The 22,916-nt window shown below is 57.3% G+C and overlaps 1 protein-coding gene across 1 annotated transcript in view; it reads left to right on the forward strand.

Moving 5' to 3' along the window:
* The window catches only part of ZBTB7C (zinc finger and BTB domain containing 7C), a 152,093-nt gene extending 130,094 nt beyond the window's left edge, over window positions 1-21,999 (forward strand). The window contains exons 2-3 of the mRNA XM_032595428.1: window positions 9,512-10,738; window positions 20,688-21,999. Coding sequence (XP_032451319.1) covers window positions 9,528-10,738; window positions 20,688-21,339 — 1,863 coding nt within the window. The 5' untranslated portion in view covers window positions 9,512-9,527 and the 3' untranslated portion in view covers window positions 21,340-21,999. The remainder of the gene's footprint in view (window positions 1-9,511; window positions 10,739-20,687) is intronic.
* Window positions 22,000-22,916: the final 917 nt, after the last annotated feature.

Raw genomic sequence — 22,916 nt, forward strand, 5'->3', positions numbered from 1 at the left:
CTGTCACTCACCTCGTTCTGGGACGTCGGGCAAGTGTGTTCACCAGCATGAGCTGGGGTTTCTCATTAGCAAAATGGGCCGAGTAATTCCTTCTGTACCAAGGATCCTAGGGAAATGTATGCAGAAAAGCAGATGTGGACAAGCCTCTCAGAATATAGAACTCAACAGGCCTGAAGCTTTGTTAACTCGGGGGCCTCAGCAGAGAACTGTGAAACAGGGCAGGTGGGGCCGGCTTCTCCTCCTGGGGTGCTCCAGCAGGCTGGAAGTTGAAGTAGCCCTTCCCAGCCTCCCAGCCCACATGTCTGGCCCCAGCTTCTGGGGCAGCCGAGGCCCCGGGGCATCCCGGGGCCATGGGGTGTGGCTGCGCCCGCTCAGGGGACCTGCCAAGGGCTGGGTGGGGCGCGCCCAGCAGAGGTCTGCGGGGCTGGCCAGCTGCTCGGGCCAGGCCTCCCTGTGCCTCTTTTGCCCTGGCCCACCGGCCCCTTGCAGAATTCAGTGCCTACACAGGCCACAGGGAGTAAGAACCTGCTCACAGGATGCAGGTGTCCACTGCCCAGCCTCATTCCCAGGTCTGGAAGAAAAAGCCACATCCCTCCTCTGCCCCTGTACAGCCCCCTCGCCCTCACCGCAGCCACCAATTCTGCCAGGTGGCTTTGAAGCTCCATGCCCAGGCAGGGGAGGAGCTGGGACTGGAGACCAGTGGGGCCACTCCCGGGGCAACGGCACTCTGCCACTGCTGGGGCCAGCCTGCCCTGGGGGGTTGGCAGATGGAAGCATCATCCTGAGCCCCAGATTTGCTGAACCGAGCTTTGTGACTTAGGGCAGGTCACATAGCCTCTCTGATCCCCATCAAATGGGGATCATAATAAGGATGAAATGAATGAGTGTATGTGCCTTACGAATGACAGGGCTCTGATCAAATGTTAGATGTCCCCAAGGCAGAGGGTTCGAGCCACCCCACTGCCGTTTGTGACTTCAGGTCTGTCCCCACTCTGTATTTGAACTGATCTCATTCATTCAGCATCTACTATGTTCCCGTTTGATGGCATCCTGGGAATGATACAGACATATAAGGATCAGACCCTGCCTGGAGCAGGTGAGATCTAGGCAGTTACTTCCCTCCAAACCGAGGGCGGCAGGAGTGTGTAATCTGCCTTCCACGCACCTCAAGTTTCTAGTAAAACTAGTCTGAGAACGTGGGTCCCTGACTAGCTGGGCAACTCTGCACCTCGCAGGGGGCACTGTAGCCTATCAGGGGAGTAGAGGCTGGGGCATCAGAACACCCTGATGCTAGTTCTGACCCTGGCACTAATTTGCTGTGCGACCTTGGGCAAGGCTCCTGTTTGTGCCTCATTTTTCTCATCTGTAACATGGGCATATTTATGTCAGCCTTGCCTGCCTGATGGCTTAGAAGTACGAGACAGGAGGCATGGAAGGACCTTGGAAGGTGATGATGCCCTCCGCATGCCAGGGGTGGCCCTGGGAGCACGTAAGTGTCCTTCTCAGAATATCTTCAGGAGAAGTGCTAAAATAGTGTGGACTTCTAGGAAACTATGCAGAAGGCAAAGTAGTTCCCAGTACGGTCCTACTTCCCTTTGCCAAGACATCAGTGCGAGGTCCGTGTCCTTCCTGGACTTCATAATTGCTGACACGTAATTGTTGAGCCCCTACTATGTACCAGGAGGCCCTTTATGTGCCTCACCTCATTTGACCCATGGGATGAGTCTGTGAGGTAGACAGGACTATCATCCCCATTGTACAGATGAGGAAACTGAGCTCGAGAAGGGTCCTACCAGGTCCCAGAGGCCATCAGTGGGGAAGCAGGGACATGGACCCAGGCAGTCTGAGAACAGGGCCTCACCCCCCACCACTCCGAGTAGGCCTCCTAGTATCAGGTGGCCATCAGTCAACTTCAGGCGCATGCCTGGCTGAGAATAGCTTCTTGTATGATCCCACTTGGAATCCAGGTTAAACACTTTCAGAGGGGATTCTGGACATCCAAAGCCTTCCGGATCCAAATAACATTGCCATTGCCCCTCTGCCCAGTGAAATCCTTTCTATCCTGTGCAGCACAGACAGGCCCCTCCTCCTGAAAGCCTAGCCTGATTGTCTGGTGTCTGGAGCCTTCCTGTCTATACCTTTCATTTGTACTTGATACCGAGACTCCTGATATGCATGCAGCCTTCCCCCCACCCACCCCCATGTACATACATCCCTCACCCCGGGCTCCGAGAAATCTCTAAAGTGAGAGACAACCGTTGGGGAGAAGGGTTCAAATCCCAAGCTGGACTTTGTGGGAGGCAGTGTATAAAGGGGAATGGAGAGGAGTGTTGGCACCGGAGGCAGCTGGGCTCCAATCCCACGTCACATTTGCTGGCTTGTGGCATTGGCAGGCCACTGACCCCCTCCATACCTGTTTCTTCCTCTCTTAATTGGAAGTGATGATATGAAATATGTACCTCTCAGACTGTGTCAGTTGAGGAAGGATTAGAAGTGCAATGGGCGACATGTTACAAGCAGTCCATAAATGGTCGTTGGGATCGATCATTAGCGCGAATGCTAGCTGGCATGCTTGACTGATTGGGTTATTAGAAGAGGACACAGAATAACACAAAAATTCAAGCACCTTCCAATCGCCCTACCCCCACCACTTCTTGGTTTCTCTTAGAGGAGCACCTCCTCCCCTCTTTAGAGGGCACGACCGCCTCTCCTGGTGGGGGTGGTGGGGGGGAGCAGGTGCGTACCTGGGGGTGGGTAATGTTCTCATTCTGCAGTTGAACAAACAGAGGCCCAGAGGTGAGAAATGCTGCTTTGGTCAGACAGGGCTACTCAGACATACCTGAGCTCTAGAGCCTTTCCCCAAGGGCAGAGGCCCAGGGGAGGTCCTCTGGGATAATGACCGCCCTGGAGAAGGTTCTGCCCACCCTGCATTCTTCCTCTTTCACCTCCTCCCTCCGTCTCCAAGCCCCTCTTCCCCTCTCTCCCGCCCCTTTCTTTCTGGCCTCTGTGTGTGTGTGTGTGTGTGTGTGTGTAATTGTCTTTCCTGAGTGTGTTATTCTTGGAGACAGGACTGCCCTGTCTCCGGCGATGGGAGGAAGAGGCTGGAGGGCCTGGGCGGGAAGGTGGGGGTGTGGTGTGGCCTTCCCTTGGGGACCGTTCTGTCTGCAGGCCCTCCAGGGCATGGGAATCTTAGGGTCACCAGGGAAGCTCCCAGGGTGCACGGAGGGGGCACTTTTTCCCAAAGAGACAATGAAACAGCAAGTGGCAGACCTGCCTCCTGCCTGGAAAAACAGCCCCCAAGACAGGATTACATCCGCCCCTCCAGGAATGCGATCGAACGAAGGCTCAGAACCCAGGCGCGGCGAGAAGTCGCTGTTGGGCAGGCCGGCCTTCGGGCCCAGGGTCACCCGGGCCTGTGATCGCCTCCTCATTTCTCCATTCTGCACCTGTAGCTTCTCAAAGTCATGACAGCACTTAGCAGGTTTTCCATGACTCGTCGAGGACGAGATGAAAAGGCAGAAGCCCAGAGAGGCAGAGGGGCCCCCCAAAGTCACACAGCGATGGGTTCCTGATTTCTAGTCCCAGCAGACATGCTCCAAGAGCACACGAGATGGGACATTTAGCATAGGGACGGCCACTCTGCTCTCCTCGGTGGGCTCCAATGAGACACTGACCACCGACCCACAGTTCCATGGGTCGCAGCTCCTCTGTTTTAAAAGGTTGGGGGAAAGCTTAAAGAATTGTAAGAATTTTCTCTGGAAAACGTTGAAAACATTTTTCGTCTTTAAAGGAATAAGCCCTTAGCAAGCAAGAAAACTTGGCTCTCCGTAAAGAACCGACTTCCTGGGGTTTTACTGATTTGGACATTTTACTTAGCAGTCGAAGTTTCATTTACAAACCATCGTCTGAGATGAGAAGGTGTTTCTAAGCGCGAGGACCCTGCTGCCCATATGGTGCTTGGTGGGAATTTGGAAAAGGTGCCATTTCCTCAATATGTCTACTTGCATCTATCGAAATCATCTCGTAACACGCTGGTTTTGTTAGACTGGAGCATCTTAACTGCCATCTGCCGGACAATTGTCATGCTAACGATCACACATCTACAATGCGCGTGAAGTCAGCGGGGGGGCCCCCTGTGTGGTGACCTGTTGTCACCCTAGAATTTAGAAATTTCAAACGAGAGTAAACATTTGCTGTCTCACAGTCCGGATCTCGGGAGCACCTCTGCTAAGGGACACTGGTTCCGTATCTTTCAGGGGGTTGTATCTCCCTGGATGATAGGATGTCAGTGTGGCTGCCGTCATCCGAAGGCTTGACTGGGGCTGAGTGACCCGCTCTCGCCGTGGCTCATTCACCCAGCTGGTGAGCTGGGGCTGGCTGCTGGCAGGAAGCCACAATCTTGCCACGTGTACCTCCCCATAGGGCTGCTTGTGTGTCCCCATCACACGGCAGCTGGCTTCCCCCCCCCCACCCGCCCAGGATGTCTTTCACGACCACACCACCAGGTCCACAAATCTCATCGGTTACACAGGTCAGCCATATTCACGTGGAAGGGGGCCACACGAGGGCACGGATCCTTGCGACCAGGAGGCAAGAATCATGGGGTGGGGGGACATCTTCGAGTCTGCCCTTAGAGGGGGTGCCACTGTGTCGTGAACCACCTGCACTGTGGTAATTTCAGCACTCGGAGCCCCTGCCCTAGACTTTCACCGGCTGTGTGCCAGGACTGTGCCGAGCATTGTAATGACAGCCCGCCCTCCAGCAGCTCACAATGTAGCAGAAATGGCAAGACGCATAACATAAGTTATAGCACAAGCAGCGTGAAATAAACGGTAGGAGGCATCAGGGGTTCGGGAGATCTAAAGGCGGGAGAGGCCCGGCATCTGAACTGAGGGACGGGGGAAGTCTTGAAGTGTGGGTGGGATGCGGCCCCCTAGAGGTGAAGGATGTCGGAGACGCAAGATGTTGGGTGTTCTCCAGCCGGGAGCTCAGTGTGAGCAAAACCATGGGGGCTGCAAAGCAGAATTCGTGTTGGGGGGTTAGAGGGAAGGGGGTACCGGGGAATGATGTGGGGCACATTTGAGAACAGCGCTGTGGGCAGTCAGCATATCCAGGTAGGCGGTGCTCAGAAGACGGGATGGGAAGGCCTGATGGGGCCTCATCTCCATCACCTCCCCTCGCCCTCTCCCCGTCCCCTGGCGGAGCTTTGCCAGAACCACCAGGGGAGGCTGCCCGGGGAGCAAGTAGGCGAGCCACTGAACCCATTCTGAGAAAAGCCACGACCTGGGGCTTGCTGGGGAAGTCTTCCTGACGCTGCAGTTCCTGAGGCTGGCCAGGCTTTCACCTGCCCGCTGCCCCTGCCTGCTCGCCCCCCGTGGGGAGGCAGGGCCGCCCTCTCCTGCTGACCCAAATCCTTCCCACCCTCCTCCCCAAAGGCACCCCTGAGCATCTCTGAACCCCCGGAGTCTGGGCCACTCAGGCCACAGCAAGGACTGCTGGCCATTCTTGGTTGCCTTTGTGAAGCAGAGGCAGGAGGTAGATTGGTTGTGGTCGAGAGCATGGCCCGAGGAGCCAGACTTCAGACTCAGATCTTTACGCCGTTACTTCGTCTCTGTGATTTATCCTTTTGTGCCTTCTTTACCTCCTCTGTGAGATAGAAATAGTGATAATAATAGGAGCTATACCTCAGTTATCGTGAAGATGAGCAGGCCTGAGGGCAGATGATGACTCTGATCCCTCATTTGGGAACCCCATTGTTTAGGGCGGGCACTTGGCCTGCAGAGAGAAGGTGTTGGCCAAGGTTGGCCCGGCCCTAAGTCCTCCCAGTCTGCCCTATGAGGCCTGAGTGTCTGAAGCGGAAGACTGGGGCCAGGGGGATGGGGACCAGTGTCCTCAGGTCCCCTGACTCACTGCACGGGAGGTCATGTTGCACCTGGCTGCAACAAAGCATCCTTCCTGGGACCGTAATAGAAATGGCAGCCCCAAAGAAGCACCTAGCCTCAACACTTGCCCTGGCTTCTCAAGCTTTCCCTCTGGCTCCCACCATTACAACAGGAAGGCCTGGGGTGTAAGGGAAGGAGGGAGCCTCAGAACACTCTCTGCAGCACAGATAGCTGAGGCCTGCAGCGTGGGGATGCCCTCCCTGGTCAGAGAGGAAGAGGGGGGTCCTACACAGGACCGCAGAGGGATCTGAGCCCCCCAAAGGGATGCAGCAGTGAAATGGTTTTTCAGTGGACAAGAACCACGTTAAATGGGGCCATTCAGAGCAGAACTTGGCCCCCCAGACCTAGAGCACCTTGATGGGTCTGCCCACTTTGCACTTGCTGTTCCCACTGTTCCCTACAGCATCCTATGACTGGATCCTTCTTGCCATCCAGGCCTCAGCTCAAATGACACCGCCCAAGGAGACCTTCTCTGACCACTCTGACTAAAGTAGCCTCCCTCTTCCCACCACCTCACCCACTACTATAGACAGATGATAAGAGTCATTCACTAGGGTGGAAGGAGATCTATTTATTGGTTTAAGTTATTTCCTACCATTTGACTCTTTTAATTAAACTTTCTCTTTTTGACATAACTTGTCGACTCACGCGTAGTTTTTTTAAAATAGAAATCTAGCTTATTTTAAAGTTTATTTATTTGTGAGAGAGAGAGATAAGCACGAGCAGGGGAGGGGCAGAGAGAGGGAGACACAGAATCCGAAGCAGGCTCCGGGCTCCGAGCCGTCAGCACAGAGCCCGACGCGGGGCTCGAACTCACGAGCCGCGAGATCATGACCTGAGCCCAAGTCGGGTGCTTAACCAACTGAGCCACCCAGGCGCCCCAATTCACATGTAGTTTTAAGAAATAATCCAGACATCCCATGTACACTTTACCCAGTTTGCCCCGACGGTAGCATCTTTCAAAATCCCTGTAAAACATCAACCGAGATATTGACCTCCATACACTCAAGATACAGAATGGTCCCGATCGCCAGGAGGGTCCCTCCTGTTGCCCTCTTATAGCCACGCCCACCTCCCTCCTGCCCCACCCCCTCCTCAGCTGCTAGCAACCACTCCTATGTTCTCCATTTCTGTAATGATACCACCTCAAGAACACGACGTAAATGACATCATACAGTATGTAACCTGTTGGTGCTGCTTTCTTCACCCTGGCTCATCCAGGCTTTTTTTAGGTATCAGTAGCTCGTTCCTTTTGTTTGCTGACCAGTATGCCGTGGTGTAGGTGCACTACCACTTGGTGAGCCGGTCACTCGTTGAAGGACCTCTGGACCCTTCGCAGTCATTGACCGCTACCCGTAAAGCTGCCGGGAACATTGGCGTTCGGGTCTTTGCGTGCACCTGCCTTCTTATTTCTTGGGAACAAATGCTCAACAGTGCCTGATCAAGAGCGCTGCGTCATATGGCGGTTACACATCTCGTTTTGTAAGAAACCACGAGGCTGTTTCCAGGGAGGCTCTACAGTTCTCTATGTCCACCAGCAATGGATGAGTGATCCAGTTTTCCCCACATGCGCGCCAGCATTCAGTGTTGTCTCTCTTTTTATCTTAGCCATTCTGATGGGTGTGTGGGCAGCCCCCGTTTCTCTTTGGTGAATCTTGATATTCCTTTATCACAGTTACGTCTCTGTAAGCTCTGTTAGAGCAGGGACCTTCTTGGTCTGCTTGCCGTGCATCCCCAGAGGTCAGGGCAGTGCCTGGCACAGGGAGAGACCCAGTGACTATTTAGGGGATGAATGCGTGGCCTGTGGGGGTCCCTGGCCCTTTTGAAGATGAGGAGGCAGGGCAGCAGCAAGGCCTTCACTCTGGGAAACCTCCTGAGCACCTGCACTCCCCGCCAGGTCCCTGGGGCCTCCAGTCCCCACCCAGGGCACCTATCGTGTGAGTGGCCCTTCTCACTCCTCCACTCCTATGGCACCTGCCTTCCCAAAGTGGAAACGTCCGGAAGATAAATGTGCGGGAATCCCCAAAGCTCTTCCCACTGGGGCATGAGGCTTTCAGGTTTTGTTTTCATTTTTATTTGCTTCTCACTGTCATTGCACCAGGGTAAGGACCAGGATTTTGCTAGGATTTACGCATGGGCCACAATCAAGCTTTGCCCTAAGCAGAGGGGGTCCTCAATGCCATGGCACAAAAACTGAAGTGGCTTTTTGTCCAGGTTGAATCTGTGGACTTGGGCGATGAGTCTGGCTCCCTGAAGGGAGGTGATGTCCTCTAGTGTCCTCTGTCCTGCACTTTTCCCTCCCGGTGGCTGTCACTGGCCACACTTCATCCTAAGGGGTCTCAGAAGAGGCTTCTCCCTGCAGGCGATGCGTTTCCCTGAGGGTGACAGAATACAGACATGATAAGTTAACTAACAGTGTACTCGAATTTAATACTGAATTTAAACGTTTACTGACATGTGAAACAGCTCGCCGATGTACATATATAGCAGGTCAGTATTCAAAAGGAGAAAAAAAAGATCAAGATTTGCAAATGAATAGAAATGCCATCAACTAGAACGAAGCCGGAAGTAAGGTCAGAAGGCAAGACATATGCCTTTAGCCCCCATTCCTGTGCCGAAAATGGGCCACAAAATTTGGTTGTTAAGATTCCTAGAAGCTATTAGCGGTTTGCTCGGGCCGCGGTAAGCAAGAGCCACAGACTCAGGGGCTTAAAGAGCAGAAACCGATTTTCTCACAGTTCTGGAAGTTGGAAGTTCAGGGTCACGGTGTCAGGCCGGTTTGGTTTCTCCTGAGGCCTCTCCCCTTGGCTTATCTTCTCCCTGTGTCTTCACGGGCTCTGCCCTCTGAGTGTTGTGTCCTCCTCCCGTCTTATACGGATACCAGTCATGCTAGATTAGGGCTGACTCACGTGACCTCATTTGATCTTCAGTCACCTCTTTAAAAGTCTTCCCTCCGAAGGGAGTCACATTCTGAGATCCTGAGGCTTAAGGTTCCAGCATACGAGTTGGGGCAGGCAGAGGGGGGACCACAGCGCCGCTCAGAACAGTAGCCAATAGTAGCAACATAGTCATCCATTACCCGAGTCAGAGGCTTTGTGGAAAACGAAACAAAACAACAGAGCATTTACCCAGCAGGAGCCCTGAGTGGCGACAGAACATTCCCTTGCTTGGCCCCTGACTGAGGGCCACTCCTGTAGTGCCCAGAGCAGGAAGCGAATTCAGTGGAACCGTGCCCAGGAGAAGCTTCCACAGCCTCGGCTAAATGGCGTATACTACCTGCCCATTGAGAAGCCTCAGGCCAAGGGCCTTGGGGGTGCCGGGAGAGGGCCCCGGGGGTACAGTGAAAAGCCCGCCTTGCGCGCTGGGCTCTGAATCGCAGGTGGGGTTTGGCCAGGCCGAGAGGGAGGAGGGTCGGCTTTCTGGTGGAGCGGGAAGCCTTAAACAAAGGCAGGGGTGCCGTGGCCAGCGCGCCCACCAGCCCGGCGGCCCCCCTCACCGGCCCCAGAGCTGGGTGTCCCCTCCTGGGACTGTGCCTCTAACCCCGGCCTCCTCTCTGTGCGTCCCTGCAGGGCTCTGGCTGAGAACATGGCCAATGGCATCGACGAACTCATCGGCATTCCCTTCCCCAACCACAGCAGCGAGGTCCTGTGCAGCCTGAACGAGCAGCGGCAGGACGGCCTGCTCTGCGACGTGCTCCTCGTGGTGCAGGAGCACGAGTACCGCACCCACCGCGCCGTCCTGGCGGCCTGCAGCAAGTACTTCAAGAAGTTGTTCACGGCCGGCGCCCTGGCCAGTCAGCCATACGTCTACGAGATCGACTTTGTCCAGCCCGAGGCCCTGGCTGCCATCCTGGACTTCGCCTACACCTCCACGCTCACCATCACCGCCTCCAACGTCAAGCACATCCTCAACGCCGCCAGGATGCTGGAGATCCAGTGCATCGTGAATGTGTGCCTGGAGATCATGGAGCCCGGCGGGGACGGCGGGGAGGAGGACGACAAGGAGGACGACGACGACGACGAGGATGACGATGATGAGGAGGACGAGGAGGAAGAGGAGGAGGAAGAGGAAGAAGACGAAGATGATGACACCGAAGACTTCGCCGACCAAGAAAACTTGCCCGACCCCCAGGACATCAACTGCCACCAAAGCCCCTCCAAGACGGACCATCTCACGGAGAAGGCCTATTCCGACGCACCCAGGGACTTCCCCGATTCCTTCCAGGCCGGCAGCCCCGGCCATCTGGGCGTCATCCGGGACTTCTCCATCGAATCCTTGCTGAGGGAGAACCTGTACCCCAAAGCCAACATCACTGATAGGAGACCCTCCTTATCTCCGTTCGCCCCTGACTTCTTCCCGCACCTCTGGCCGGGGGACTTCGGTGCCTTTGCCCAGCTGCCTGAGCAGCCCATGGACAGTGGGCCGCTAGACCTGGTCATCAAGAACCGGAAGATCAAGGAGGAGGAGAAGGAGGAGCTGCCCCCGCCCCCACCGCCCCCCTTCCCCAACGACTTCTTCAAGGACATGTTCCCCGACCTTCCCGGGGGGCCGCTGGGCCCCATCAAGGCGGAGAACGACTACGGTGCCTATCTCAACTTCCTGAGTGCCACCCACCTGGGGGGCCTCTTCCCGCCCTGGCCGCTGGTGGAGGAGCGCAAGCTGAAGCCCAAGGCCTCTCAGCAGTGCCCCATCTGCCACAAAGTCATCATGGGGGCCGGGAAGCTGCCGCGGCACATGAGGACCCACACCGGGGAGAAGCCATACGTGTGCAACATCTGTGAGGTCCGCTTCACCAGGTGCGCATCACAGCCCTCAGGCGGGGGACCGGGGGGGTGGGGGGAGGAGGAAGGGCGGGGGGTGGCCGGTGACGACAGCAGAGAGGGACACGGAGGGCTGGGATGGAGGGGAGCCCCAGTCGGACCCCAGATGCATGGCAAGTTTATTCACTAGAAGGCATGCCAGGCCTTCCCTGGTGTGGCGATTTCCAAACTCTTCCTAAGGGGCTAAAATACTGTCTGAGATACACTCTTAGGCGGAAGCACAAGATATAATACAGATGAGGGCAGAGCGGTTCAAGTTCGGTCGGAAGCGAGGGGCCTCAGCTCCTCGCTCGCTTGACCTCCCTTCCCCTTCCCCACTGTGGATCCACAGAAGCCGCTCTGAGGCTCCCCTGTGGAGGGCCGCCTCTTTATCTTATTCGGGACGGGCCAGGGGCTGTCCTAAGTATATTGCATATTGTCACCACGGCCAGGTCCTGGGGAGATGGGGAGGGGCTCTGGCCTTGTGTTTACAGATGAGCCATCCACCGCTCTGATAAGCACATGCAGCAGAAGATGCCAGAGCTGGGACTTGCAGGACAGCAAAATCTGTGACCAGGAGACTGTAGAGACCCCTGGAGCCCTTCTGATCCTCTTTTGGGATCCGAGCTAAAGGATAAGCCTCTTGTTTATGTTCTCCGCCTTGACTCTCCACGTTGGGAAGAGGGTTAACTTCCTGCGGTTGTATAATTTGAAATTTGAAAGCAATACGTGACAAGCCTTTCGCCTTTCACAGACTCCGTGCCAGTCAACAAGCGTGTGTTCCATACCCCCTCTGCGCGGCAACTTTCAGGTTCAAAGCTGATTAGTGGGATGATGTGGGTCAGATTGGTTCCCTGCTCGGTGTTGATGGTCCTCCTCTGGGGAAAATGGGGTCTGTCGGGGCTGTTTGTGGTCACTGGCGTGATGCTGACCCTCCCAGCCATTTTGACGGTGGAGAAAGTTCTGGTGAGTGGCGTTGCCTCAGGGCTTGCTCGTTTCTGTGTGTCGGATGTGGACAGAGCTCTGTGACCGTGACTGACCGGACCAGGTCCTTTCCTTTGAAGATGTGCATTTCTATTCAAATCATATGCACTGGTTTGTTGGAGTCGATGGTGTCCTTCTCTTCCAGGTCCTAGGCTTATTTGGAATGAAAAATCCCCTGGTTATATAAGAGGAACCCAAGTACCTATTTTCTTACCTGCACTTCTTTTTCACACGGCCCCCGTCCCTGGCAAAGAACCCAGCCCGAGACCCACACTTACGCCAGTGGAGCTGCCATTACCCCACATCCTCTTGGAAATTTCTCTTTGGGAACTGCTGGGGGCGCCTTCTCCTGAGCCTCCTCAGTGGGCCCAAGCTTTGGCCTTTGAGCACAGAGTGAAAGTGTTTTGCCGTCAAGTTGAACAGCATATCAGGGACGGTATTTTTCGGGCGTAAAAAGAAGATGAGTCTTACAAAGTCATGAGACCCGCTATCTTGGGTGGCTTGAAAACTCTGTTTGAAGTCTCCAGAGAAGGGTGTTGGAAATGTGTTCAGGTGACCGTGGCATTGCTGAAACGGCTCTACAGCAGGCTCCTCTGGTGACTGTTTCTTTTTTTTTTTTTTTTTTTTATTTATTTTTGGGACAGAGAGAGACAGAGCATGAACGGGGGAGGGGCAGAGAGAGAGGGAGACACAGAATCGGAAACAGGCTCCAGGCTCCGAGCCATCAGCCCGGAGCCCGACGCGGGGCTCGAACTCACGGACCGCGAGATCGTGACCTGGCTGAAGTCGGACGCTTAACCGACTGCGCCACCCAGGCGCCCCCCTCTGGTGACTGTTTTGAAGGACGATGCTGACGGTTTCAAAGGTGGCCTTGGGGTCCCCGCACAGCTGCTTCTGGGAGGGAAACCCCACACCGAATCTCTCCCAGATGCTTTGAGCCGACAGTGGAGGGAGAGTCCCCAGGTGCGGAGGGGCAGGGCCCCCCCCATATCCCGCGTGCATCCCCTTCCGCCCTGCAACGCTGACCTCAGGGTGTTCTGCTGTTATCGCCGCATAGCAGCTGGACCCAAAGTTCCTGGGGATCGCCTCCCCTGGGATATCCCTCACTAATGCCCCTACCGCTCTGATGCCCCACCCCCACCACCTTCTCCTGAATTCACCCCTGTGCGGGGCCAGAACACCTGAACAAGGTGTGTGACAAGAGCACAAGGCCACAGGGATAACACTGGGGAGATAAACTAGGGCACAATCTACACTGGAGTGCCGTTCACCCATCTCCAGCCTGTGACTCCCAGTCCAGGACCCCAGGAATGACTTCAAAGACGAGCACGCTCTTCACAAAGCCAGGCCCCAAGTCCGCCAGAGTGCCCCGCTCCTGCCGTCCAGGGTCCGTGTCCCTAATTTCCCATACCTGTTCCCTTCACAGATGGCTGCTTCCAGGGCACCTCTCCCTTCAGGGGAGCCCCAGGTCTGTGGGTTCAGGGTGATGCACGTCTCAACATGCCACAGAGTGAGCCTGCCCAGGACCCCAAGTGCCTTCCCTCCAGGCCCTTCCCACACACAGCCTTCTGTCCAGGCCACACTGGTCTGTGGGCCCTGCCTTCCCTAGGGAGAGGGTTAAACTTGCTCAGTCACTGCAGACAGACTTCTCGCCCTCCTGACACGAGAACATTCTCTGCGTTGGCCTCCTGGTTTGGGCAGGATATTGGGTTGTATAGGAGGGCTGCATTCCAGAACCCTCCCTCCCAGCACATTCCTGATGATCACTTAGGGGGCCTCTGTGCCTGCAGCCTCACCAGCCCTCCAGGCCAGAGCGGCCGCCCATGGGGCGGCCTTGCGTCTGCCCTGCCCTCCCTCCGGTTTGCTCCTGCTCTGCTCCGCCACAGTCATCTGGGCCCCTGAAGGCTGCGTTCCTGCCTCCGTCAGCACCTCCCCTCACCCGGTTCCCACTGGACCCGGACCCTGCTGACAAAGATCAGACTTGCTCTCGGGCACTCCCTTCCCGGGGGCAGAGGAGCCCCAGGGTGGGGGGAGGCTGGACATTTTCTTGGCCTCCTCCCACAAGGGACCCTGGGGACTTTATTTCGTACCCTGGGCTGTGGCCGTCCGCCTGGAACGCTCCCCGACCGCCCTCCGGGTCACATTCTTCAGAAGAACTGGCTCGGTGCTCCCCTCCCGCCCCTCCCGGAGCTGCCCTGCAAGGGTTCTTCTCTGTCTCCCACCAGCCTGTCCGTGTAGGGCTTCCTGTACCTCTCCCTGCAGCCAAGTCCCCTTGCAGCCTTTCCACGGGGACCTTCTTTGTGGCTGACTTCCTGCAGCCACCACCCAGAACACCTTCCCTCCCTCCCTCCCCAGATGGAGGCCCTTCAGCGGCCACTGAAAGCAGCGGCCGCCTTGACTCAGAATTCCCAGACTCCCTTGCAAGGCCAAGCCGCTCCTTGGGACCCGGCCCCCAGAGGCTGAGGGAGCCAGGACCGGCCGCCCTCAACTCCTCCTCCTGGACACTATCTTCCCCTTCTTTCCTTGAACACAACTGGGCTTCTACTCTCTAGTCAGGCCTCCTTTCCCTTCTCCTTGATGTGACCCCGCTTCCCGTCGCCCCGAGGGATGTTGGGGAGGCCTACCCTCTTCTTGCAAAGTGGCCCTTTGGCTCAGGCTCCGAGTTACGGCCTCAGATGCCGACTCCCAGAATCGCCACGCCCATGGGGACATCATTCCTAATGGCTTCAGCCACCGTGGTGGAAGGACCCAGGATTCCTTCCCACAGAGCCCATTCTGCCCCCAAAGCCTGCCGGTAGCTCTCATTCTGTGGTTCTCCAAGAAGAGAGATGAAGGCCTTCCCCGCCATGATGTTGTCTGTCCCTTGGCATCAGACCCTCCCCTCTGAGATGGTGCTCAATTTCCACCGGCCCTGGGGACCACTGTCCTACACCGGTTGTTTCAGATAGGACACACCCCCGGAAACCGGGCAAGGCCTCAAAGGCTCCAGCCAGACTATGTTTTCTTTGGCCGCACGCTGTCCCCTCCTAGCTCTGGTCACCCCGCAAGCACTTGGGAGTCCTTCTGCCTATGCCTCACACCCTGAGCATCACTCTCTGGCCAGCTGCGACGTCCCCAGTTTCCACGGGGTCTCCTGCCACCGTCCCGTAAAGGCCGCAAGGTCTTGCCTCCAACAGCTGCTGCCGGCGTGAGCCCCGTGCTGGTCGCTCCGCACGCCGGCAGCAGTCTGCTCCCCAGACCAGGCCAGGAGCCTGGCTGCTGCTTTCTTCCCGTATTTTCCTTTTAGCCCTCCCACTCCTGGCAGCCCTGGGGACCTTATTAAGATAATGCAATGTCATTAGCAGTGGCAGCAGGAAGAGGGTTTGTCTCAGACCATCAGGTTACCAAGAAGTCTGGGCGGATGGTGCTGGGAAAGCATTATCGTGACCGGGAGCCCTCGTGGAGGCCGAGGCCCCCGGGCGAGACCCCGCAGCCCTCGCTTTCACTCAGGGGAATGAGCTCATGAGGACGGGCGCATCTTTCCCACGATAAGCTCTCCGGGCTGGAAGGGGGAATGCAGATCAAGGCTCGGGCACACGTGGCCGGGGCTGCTCCCAGTGCAGAGTAAAGGAAGGGGGTGGCAGACAAGGGAATCAGGGTGACCAAGAGCACGTTGGAACTGGAGCAGGGGGTCCTGAGAGCCGATCCGGCAGCTGCAGGCCAGCGGTCAGTCGACAAACGAGCCACAAGCCCCCCCGCTGCGTGTTCAGTGCCATGCGCCATCCGCACAGGATACAGAAGCGTCTGGCAGATCCTCACGCAAGCAGATCCGGTACCTTCGGTGCCGCAGACTGAGCGTGAGCGAGGGCTGAGAGAGCAGTGCCAGCCGGGCTCACGCTAAGCGCTGCTCCAGGAGGGACCGGAGGGCTCAGGGTCTCCGCGGACCGGGGCACCTTGGAAAGGGCACCAGAGTGGTCATCAGGAACGCCAGGCTCAGGGCCCTGGTTCTGCCTCTCGTTGCCTGTGTGACTTTGGCCTCCTCCCCTCTCTGAGCCTCAGCTTCCCCACGTGTAACGTGAGGGGCTTGGAGCAGGCGCTTGCTAAAGTTGCCCCCAGGCCCCTGATTCCGTTCACATATGGCCCAAGATCGGGGAAGCCGTGGACGCATTACTGCAGCCTCTCTGCCCCAGTTTCCTCATGACAGTGATGGCGACACGTCCTCCACAGGCTTCCGTGAGATAAGGCGTAACTGCCGGGTGCCCAGCAAGCACCTGGTCCCTGCTACTGGTTAGTACGGAGAGCCTTGGTTCATTATCTGCAGTAGCCGGGACCAGTGCTCCTCGCCCATCCATGTGCTCCCCCTGCATCATCTTGCGGCCCGGGCTTCCAACGAGACAGGGCTGCAGGAGCCAGGGACAGGGAGGTGGCTCTGCAGAGGGACAGCTCAGGAAAACGGCACACGTGATGGCCCCTGCCCTGGAAATAACACGCATAGAAAATAAAAGCAGCAAAGGCACCTCTGAACACTGTTTTTTCATCTGCCAAGAGTACCCGTACGGTCGAAAGGGGCCACAGTACGGAGAGAGAGGCTTGGCTCCCGGAGCTCACGCCCTGCAGGGGGGGCAGGGAAGGGGAGACAAATCTGATACCTATGGGGTCATTTGGGAACAGGAGACGGTGATGCTGACACGTTGTCTTCTGTTGCTCCCTCCTGGCCCCTCAGTGACCTGGCTTGAGGTACGGTACTCAGGTCGCAGGTGCTCTGGAAGGCTGAGGGTGAAGGACGGGGCCTGGGTGGACAGGGAAAGGCTTGTAGAGGATTGCCCTTGAATCTGACCTTGAAAGGTTGGCGGGAGCGGGAGGAGGGGGAGTTGGGAGTGGGAGACATTTCAGGCAGGGCGGTTTGCAAAAGTAAACTGAGAGGGAGGTGCAGGGAGGAGGGGGGCCGGAGCCAAGGGCTCACGGCTGGAAAGGAAGGAGTGCACACGCTGACATCCGGGGTTGGACCTCTGGTGGGAGCCCAGAGATGGAGCGCTGGCATGGGAACACGAGATCTGCGCAGAAAGGGAAGGACACAGGGTGTGCCAAACATCCACATCTCTCAATATGGCAGGCTCCGCATTGGAGGGAGGGAAGCCTGGAAGCCCAGCTCGTGCCTGCGGGTGGCCAGGATACAAAATGACCAGAGCACGGCCTGCTAGTGGAACAGCATATCCATGCACTGTGCGGGTGCAGTACTGTGGGGGCCGGGGGCGAGCAAGTAAGTGGGTGATCTCTTTTTTCCCAGCTTCGTTGAGATATAACTGACGTCTAACATCTAAGCTTATACAATGTCGTGAGACCACAATAACGTGGTGGTGAACACGTTAACACATCCATCACCTCAGATAGGGGTAAAACAACCATAATGCACGAAGCCAACTAGCGAGAAAGAGATTCAGTGTAAGCCCATTACCCAGAACACCCAGAACATTCGAACACTTACAGAACACCAGAGGTCACAATGGTGCAGCCCAGAGTCCCCCCCCCCCCACCATTGTAGAGGTCAGGAAACTGGGGCCCGGGGCAGCTAAGGACCTGGTCCAGTTCTTGGAGTGTGGCTGGCCCCGGGCCTCTCAACGCACATGTGCATTATATCCACGCGCAAAGGTCGTTACAGGAGTAAGGAGGAGACGTGACCTTAGAAAGCCATTCCCTCTCTGTCCTCGCTTTCCTCATCTTGAGAGTTAAGGGACTGAATGAAATCAGTATTTTCAAGGTCCTCGCAAATATACTGCTAAAATGCAGGTTACTGGGCGCACTGACTCAGACTGTGAATCACAACATGTTAATGGGATCCTGGCAGACTGGATGATCTCTAACTTTCTTTTCCAGGACTAACATATCATAAGCTTTGCAGCTCTACCCTCCACTGCTCCCACAAAAGTCTCCATTAGGGACAGCCAGCTCCTGCCCAGGGCTGAGCCCCTCCCAAGGCATGCCCCGGTCTTCTGGCCCCAGAGTCCGAAAGCTGGCTGCAAATGCCCTGTTTTGATTGTCCTAGTCTGTACTTTCTGAGGCAGCCCTGACTCCCTCCCAGGCTGGAAGTCCCCGGTTTGAAAATCTACCCTTTCTTAACCTCAGCAGAGCTTGCCAACAAACCATACCTCAGACTGCTCCCCACGCTCCTTGGCCCCTCGTGCCTGGACACCTTCGGGAAAGCTGCTTGGCTTCTCTGAGCCTCAACTCTTCCTCTAAGTGAGGAAATTATTCTGGGTATGTTGAATCTAACTCATCCAGACTCAGCTTCTCTCATCAGTCCTGGACAATAGGAACTGATGTCTGGCCCCAGGTTCAGTTCTGCACAGAGAGGTTAAGTAACTTTCCTGAGGTCACCCAGAAGGTTAGTGGCGGGTCCGCAGCTGCAGCAGGGGCCCCCAGACCTCTAATGGGGGCCCCGCTCCTACACCACAACTTGCCTCTAAATAACAACCTCCCAGGGTCATTGAAATGGTGTAGTCGTCTGCCCATGGCAGGTGCTCAGTAAAAGGAAGTCACCTTCTCAGCACTTCCTACTCATGCAAGCTAACTGCTGCTAAGATGTGACTTAATCTGGATGCTGTAATGAAAAGCTTGGGAGAAGTTGTGGGTATTTACAGTGGGCCCTTAATATCTAAAGATTTACCATTTGCACCGTCCATTATTTGAGGGTGACCCTCAGCATCAATACTAATTATGTGCAACAGTGATTTTGAAAAATATCCACCTTATAAGGTTATGGTGGGATTAAGTGAGTTGATATACTTAAAGCCCCACTGACGACTCCAACGGAGTCCTCCACCGGGCCCTGGTGAGGACACAAGTCCCACAGCCAGTGAGCGCGCCCAGCTGACCACCTGGCATCGGCATTTCCCTGAGAGCCTAGATGAATGTGTGAGTCCCGAGATACGTCCCTCATGACTAGATCGCGTTGCTGTTGGGGCACAAAGGGCACTGTGCACCCCACTTCTGCAGTAGTGAGGAAAGAGGTGTGAGTTCTAGCCTCAGCTCTGCCATTACTCTCTGGGTAGCCCTGGCGAGCTCCCCTTCCTGGGCCCCAGTTTGCCCACCAGCAAAGGTGGCTCTCAAAGTGGTGCATGGACCCATGGACCCGCAGCACCAGCAGCGGCATCTGGCAGCTTGTTAGGAATGCGTGTCCCCTGCCCTCTCCCCCCGGGGACCTCCCAAATCACCATCTCCGGGAGTGGGGCCCAGCATGCTGCTTCATCAAGCCCTGAGAGCCGTGCTTAGGCAGGCTCAAGTTTGAGGCCCACTGGCCCCTATGCTCGCTTAAGCCCCTTCCTGTTCAAACCCCCCAGTCACCTGGATGAAATGTGGGTTACAGACACCATAAGGGCAGTATGCTGTGGCTGGGGAAGGGAGCGTGGGATGTCACAGCAGGGTGCCATGCAGCCTGGGCGCAGCTGGTGGCTCGTGGGAGGGGCAGGGACGGAGAATGTGGAGGAGAGGAGGGTCTGGTGTGCGGGGACACCTGCCGGCTTCGGAAGCTGCATTCACTTCCTCCTCCCTCCGCCCATCTCCATCTCCCAGGTGCCCTGAGCCTTCCTGGGAGCACAGGCAGAAGGGGTGGACCCGTCCTGGTCCAGTGTACCTAAGAATGTCCTTTTCTCTCCTGCCCCGCCCCTGGGGAAGCAGTCCGAAAATGAGAGCCAGTGAGACCTCTAGCGGCCAGGGGACACCAGGAGACCAGGACCTGCTCCTGCTGTCCTGCGGTTGGTTATATTGAGCATGGTTTAAATCTGGCCATTTCAGGGCGAATGCCTGGGCTCTGCATCTGTTCTGACCTCAAACCCGAGGCAAAAATTACAGACAGATGCCCCACCCGGGGCCACACCTGCGGGGAGGAGGTAGGAGACAGGACGCAGAGCTCGTTGGCCTGCCAGGCCTGGTGGGGGAAGGCTGCGGAAGGACCCCGAGAGGGGTTCTTGCAGCCCACCTGACTCCACTTCGGCCAGGCTGGAAGGCTCCTCTAGCTGCCCTGTGCAGCGCTCGGTCTTTAGGAAGACAGCCCCGCGATGTCAGTGTTCCTTGCGAGATCACCAGGAGGTGTGTTGAATCCAGTTTGACACAAACCCGGATTCTCTCCGTCAGCCCCGGACAATAGGAACTGTGTCTAATGCGAAATTCAGCTCTGTGCAGAGACGTTGAGTAACTTGCCTGAGGTCTTTCAGCATGTTCGCGGTGGGTCTGCAGCTGGAGCAGGGGCTCCCAAACCCCAACGGAGCCCCACCTTTACACCATACCTTCCCTCTGAATAATAGCACGTAAATCCTAAAAAGCTTTGCCCTAGATTAGGCTACATTCTTGTCGCACCTGGCTCTTTTGTAAACCCTGGAATTCTCCGCAGACAAAGAGGAAAGCCCACAGCTTGGGATGCGAAACCACAGCGCAGGAGACTTGAACGAGGTGTGCCCGGCTTCTGTAGCCTCGCAGATTAGTGCCGAGGACAGACAGATCTCCAGAGCCCAGGGGCCAGGATGGGGCAAGGGCACGGGAGGAACGGGAGGGAAGACCTGCCTGGAGACAGTGGGCATGAAATTAAGGCGCAAGGCGGTGTCAGAGGTTGCCACACCGCGCAAGGGCTAAGGACAGGCTGCTGACTTGTGGGGAGAAGTGTCCCCGACAGGCCCATTTTCCAGCGTGCGAGCCGGGCCTCCGACAAAGGGCCTTCCTTACTCGGAGCTGACGAGTAAGCGGGGTCCTGGAGGGAAGGAGGCCTTTGGGGCCACGGCTCCTTCTCCAGCCCTCTGATCCAGGTGAGTAGCCACACCCGTTTGCAGTGAGGCCGCGTTTGCAAGTAAACCCTAGCACGGGGGCCCGTTTCTGGAGTTGGACGCCGCGGCCGTGGCCAGCTGGGGCGGGTCGTGGAGGAAGGGGGAAGGGGCTGGGGGGCGCGGCTCCCGGGGTTCCCCGCGGGGACTGACCGCCGCCTCTGCGTTCGCAGGCAGGACAAGCTGAAGATCCACATGCGGAAGCACACGGGGGAGCGGCCCTACCTGTGCATCCACTGCAACGCCAAGTTCGTGCACAACTACGACCTCAAGAACCACATGCGCATCCACACGGGCGTGCGGCCCTACCAGTGCGAGTTCTGCTACAAGAGCTTCACGCGCTCCGACCACCTGCACCGCCACATCAAGCGCCAGAGTTGCCGCATGGCCCGGCCCCGGCGCGGCCGCAAGCCCGCCGCCTGGAGGGCCGCCAGCCTGCTCTTCGGGCCCGGAGGCCCCGCGCCGGAGAAGGCGGCCTTCGTGATGCCGCCCGCGCTGGGCGAGGTGGGCGGCCACCTGGGCGGGACGGCCGTGTGCCTCCCCGGCCCCAGCCCCGCCAAGCACTTCCTGGCGGCGCCCAAGGGCGCGCTGAGCCTGCAGGAGCTGGAGAGGCAGTTCGAGGAGACGCAGATGAAGCTGTTCGGGCGCGCGCAGCTGGAGGCCGAGAGGAACGCGGGGGGCCTCTTGGCCTTCGCGCTGGCCGAGAACGTGGCGGCCGCGCGGCCCTACTTCCCGCTGCCCGACCCGTGGGCCGCGGGCCTGGCCGGCCTCCCCGGGCTCGCCGGCCTCAACCACGTGGCCTCCATGTCTGAAGCCAACAACTAGGCTGGTCTTTGTCGATCCCAGTCCAGCGGCCCTTGCCCCTCTCCCACCAGGCGTCCCCTGCCCTACCCAGTGGGTCTGGACTGTTTCTTTCAAATCACAAAGGAAAAGAACGAAAACGTATTAGCAGCAGCAGTGGTATTTTCTAGGCCTCCCAAGGCCTCCTGCATCCCTTTTGGTGGTGTCTGAGGTGGGCATCTCCTCCCACAGGGCCTGGCCTCTACCTGGCTGTCTCTCCAGCTGTCACGCACAAACTCACAGGGACCCGTGCCCCGAGGAGGCCACACCCTGGGTGCCCAGGAGCACTCTGGAGCTGTGTGTGGGGCTCGATGGAGGATGGTAGCTTGGCCAGAGGCAGACCAGGTGGAACAGGGACGAGGCCTACCAAGGGGCCTGGGGCGCCCATCCTAGCTGAGCCACCATTCTACGGCAGAGTCCCTGCTGACCCTGCTCTGGTGGGTCACTTTTCTCGTCTCCAGCCGTCCCGGGATCCTTGTGGGAAATGCCCTATTGGCAGGGAAGGCTCCTGGAGTCCAGGCCCATTTTTCCTCACCGTCCTGTGACCTTGGACGGGTCGGTCGTCTCTACCCTGCTCCGAAGGGGAGCTGGCAATTTAGTTTCCCCTCTTGCACCCACCCCCACACATATACACACCTGTCCCGCCCCCCGCCCCCCCCCCACAAAAGAACTGAGAAGGTGGGAGCTTTGCACGCCTAAAGTCTCTGGTGAAACCGTCTATCTTGCCGGATTTAGTTTTCTCACATCCACCTCTCTATTAGCACAGGTGAGGAATGTGGCCACCCTAGACAGGAGTGACAAAGAAGGGCTGAGATGTGCCGTGTCCACAGGCAGCTGTGGGGAACTCCAAATACTCCCCACCTCTCCAGGCAGGCAGGCCACCGTGTAAGCCAGGGCCCCTGGGGACGACTAGTTAGCATTGACTCCCTCTCCAGGGCTGTGCAAAGTCTCTTGGGACTCCCGGGGCCAACACGGAAGGGCCGAGAGTCACCTCCTAACACCTGGCGGCTGCCCCCCTCTGCCCTGTTTCCTAGAAACAGACAAAACACCCGGTTACCCAGGGTTTATGTTTGTTGTGGGTTTCTCAGGGCTCCGGTATTGCTGGGGATTGCCCCCTTTGCTGTGTTTGAACACCCTCAAGCCCTCCCTCGTGGCTCGGGCAGGAAGCTGGGTGGTTTGGCTTCCCTCGGTGGTGGGAAGCGGGACCCGGCTCCAGTAGGGGTCTCGGGGGCTCTGTGAGTCACAGCTGCCCACACGCACGCATGCACGCACGCACGCACGCTCTCCCTGGTTCACAAGCTAGCAGTAGGTCTCGAGAAGGAAGACAGCTTTGCTGGCCCTGTGCCTTCCTCTTCTCTCCCCTTTCCTGCCCTCCATCCCTTCTCTTGCTGAGTTTGCCTTTGTTTCTCGGTAGTCCCGACGGTAGGAGGGTTCATCTGCATGGATTACCCAGGGCCGGTGTCCCCAGTCTGGGAGCTGCGGGCACAAGAGACTTCGGCTCTTCCTATCGCCTTGGCTTCTTCCTGAGCAAACACACACACACAAAAGAACAAAAAGGCCAG

Source organism: Lynx canadensis, chromosome D3 (assembly GCF_007474595.2).
Source record: "Lynx canadensis isolate LIC74 chromosome D3, mLynCan4.pri.v2, whole genome shotgun sequence".
Classification (NCBI taxonomy): Eukaryota; Metazoa; Chordata; class Mammalia; order Carnivora; family Felidae; genus Lynx; species Lynx canadensis.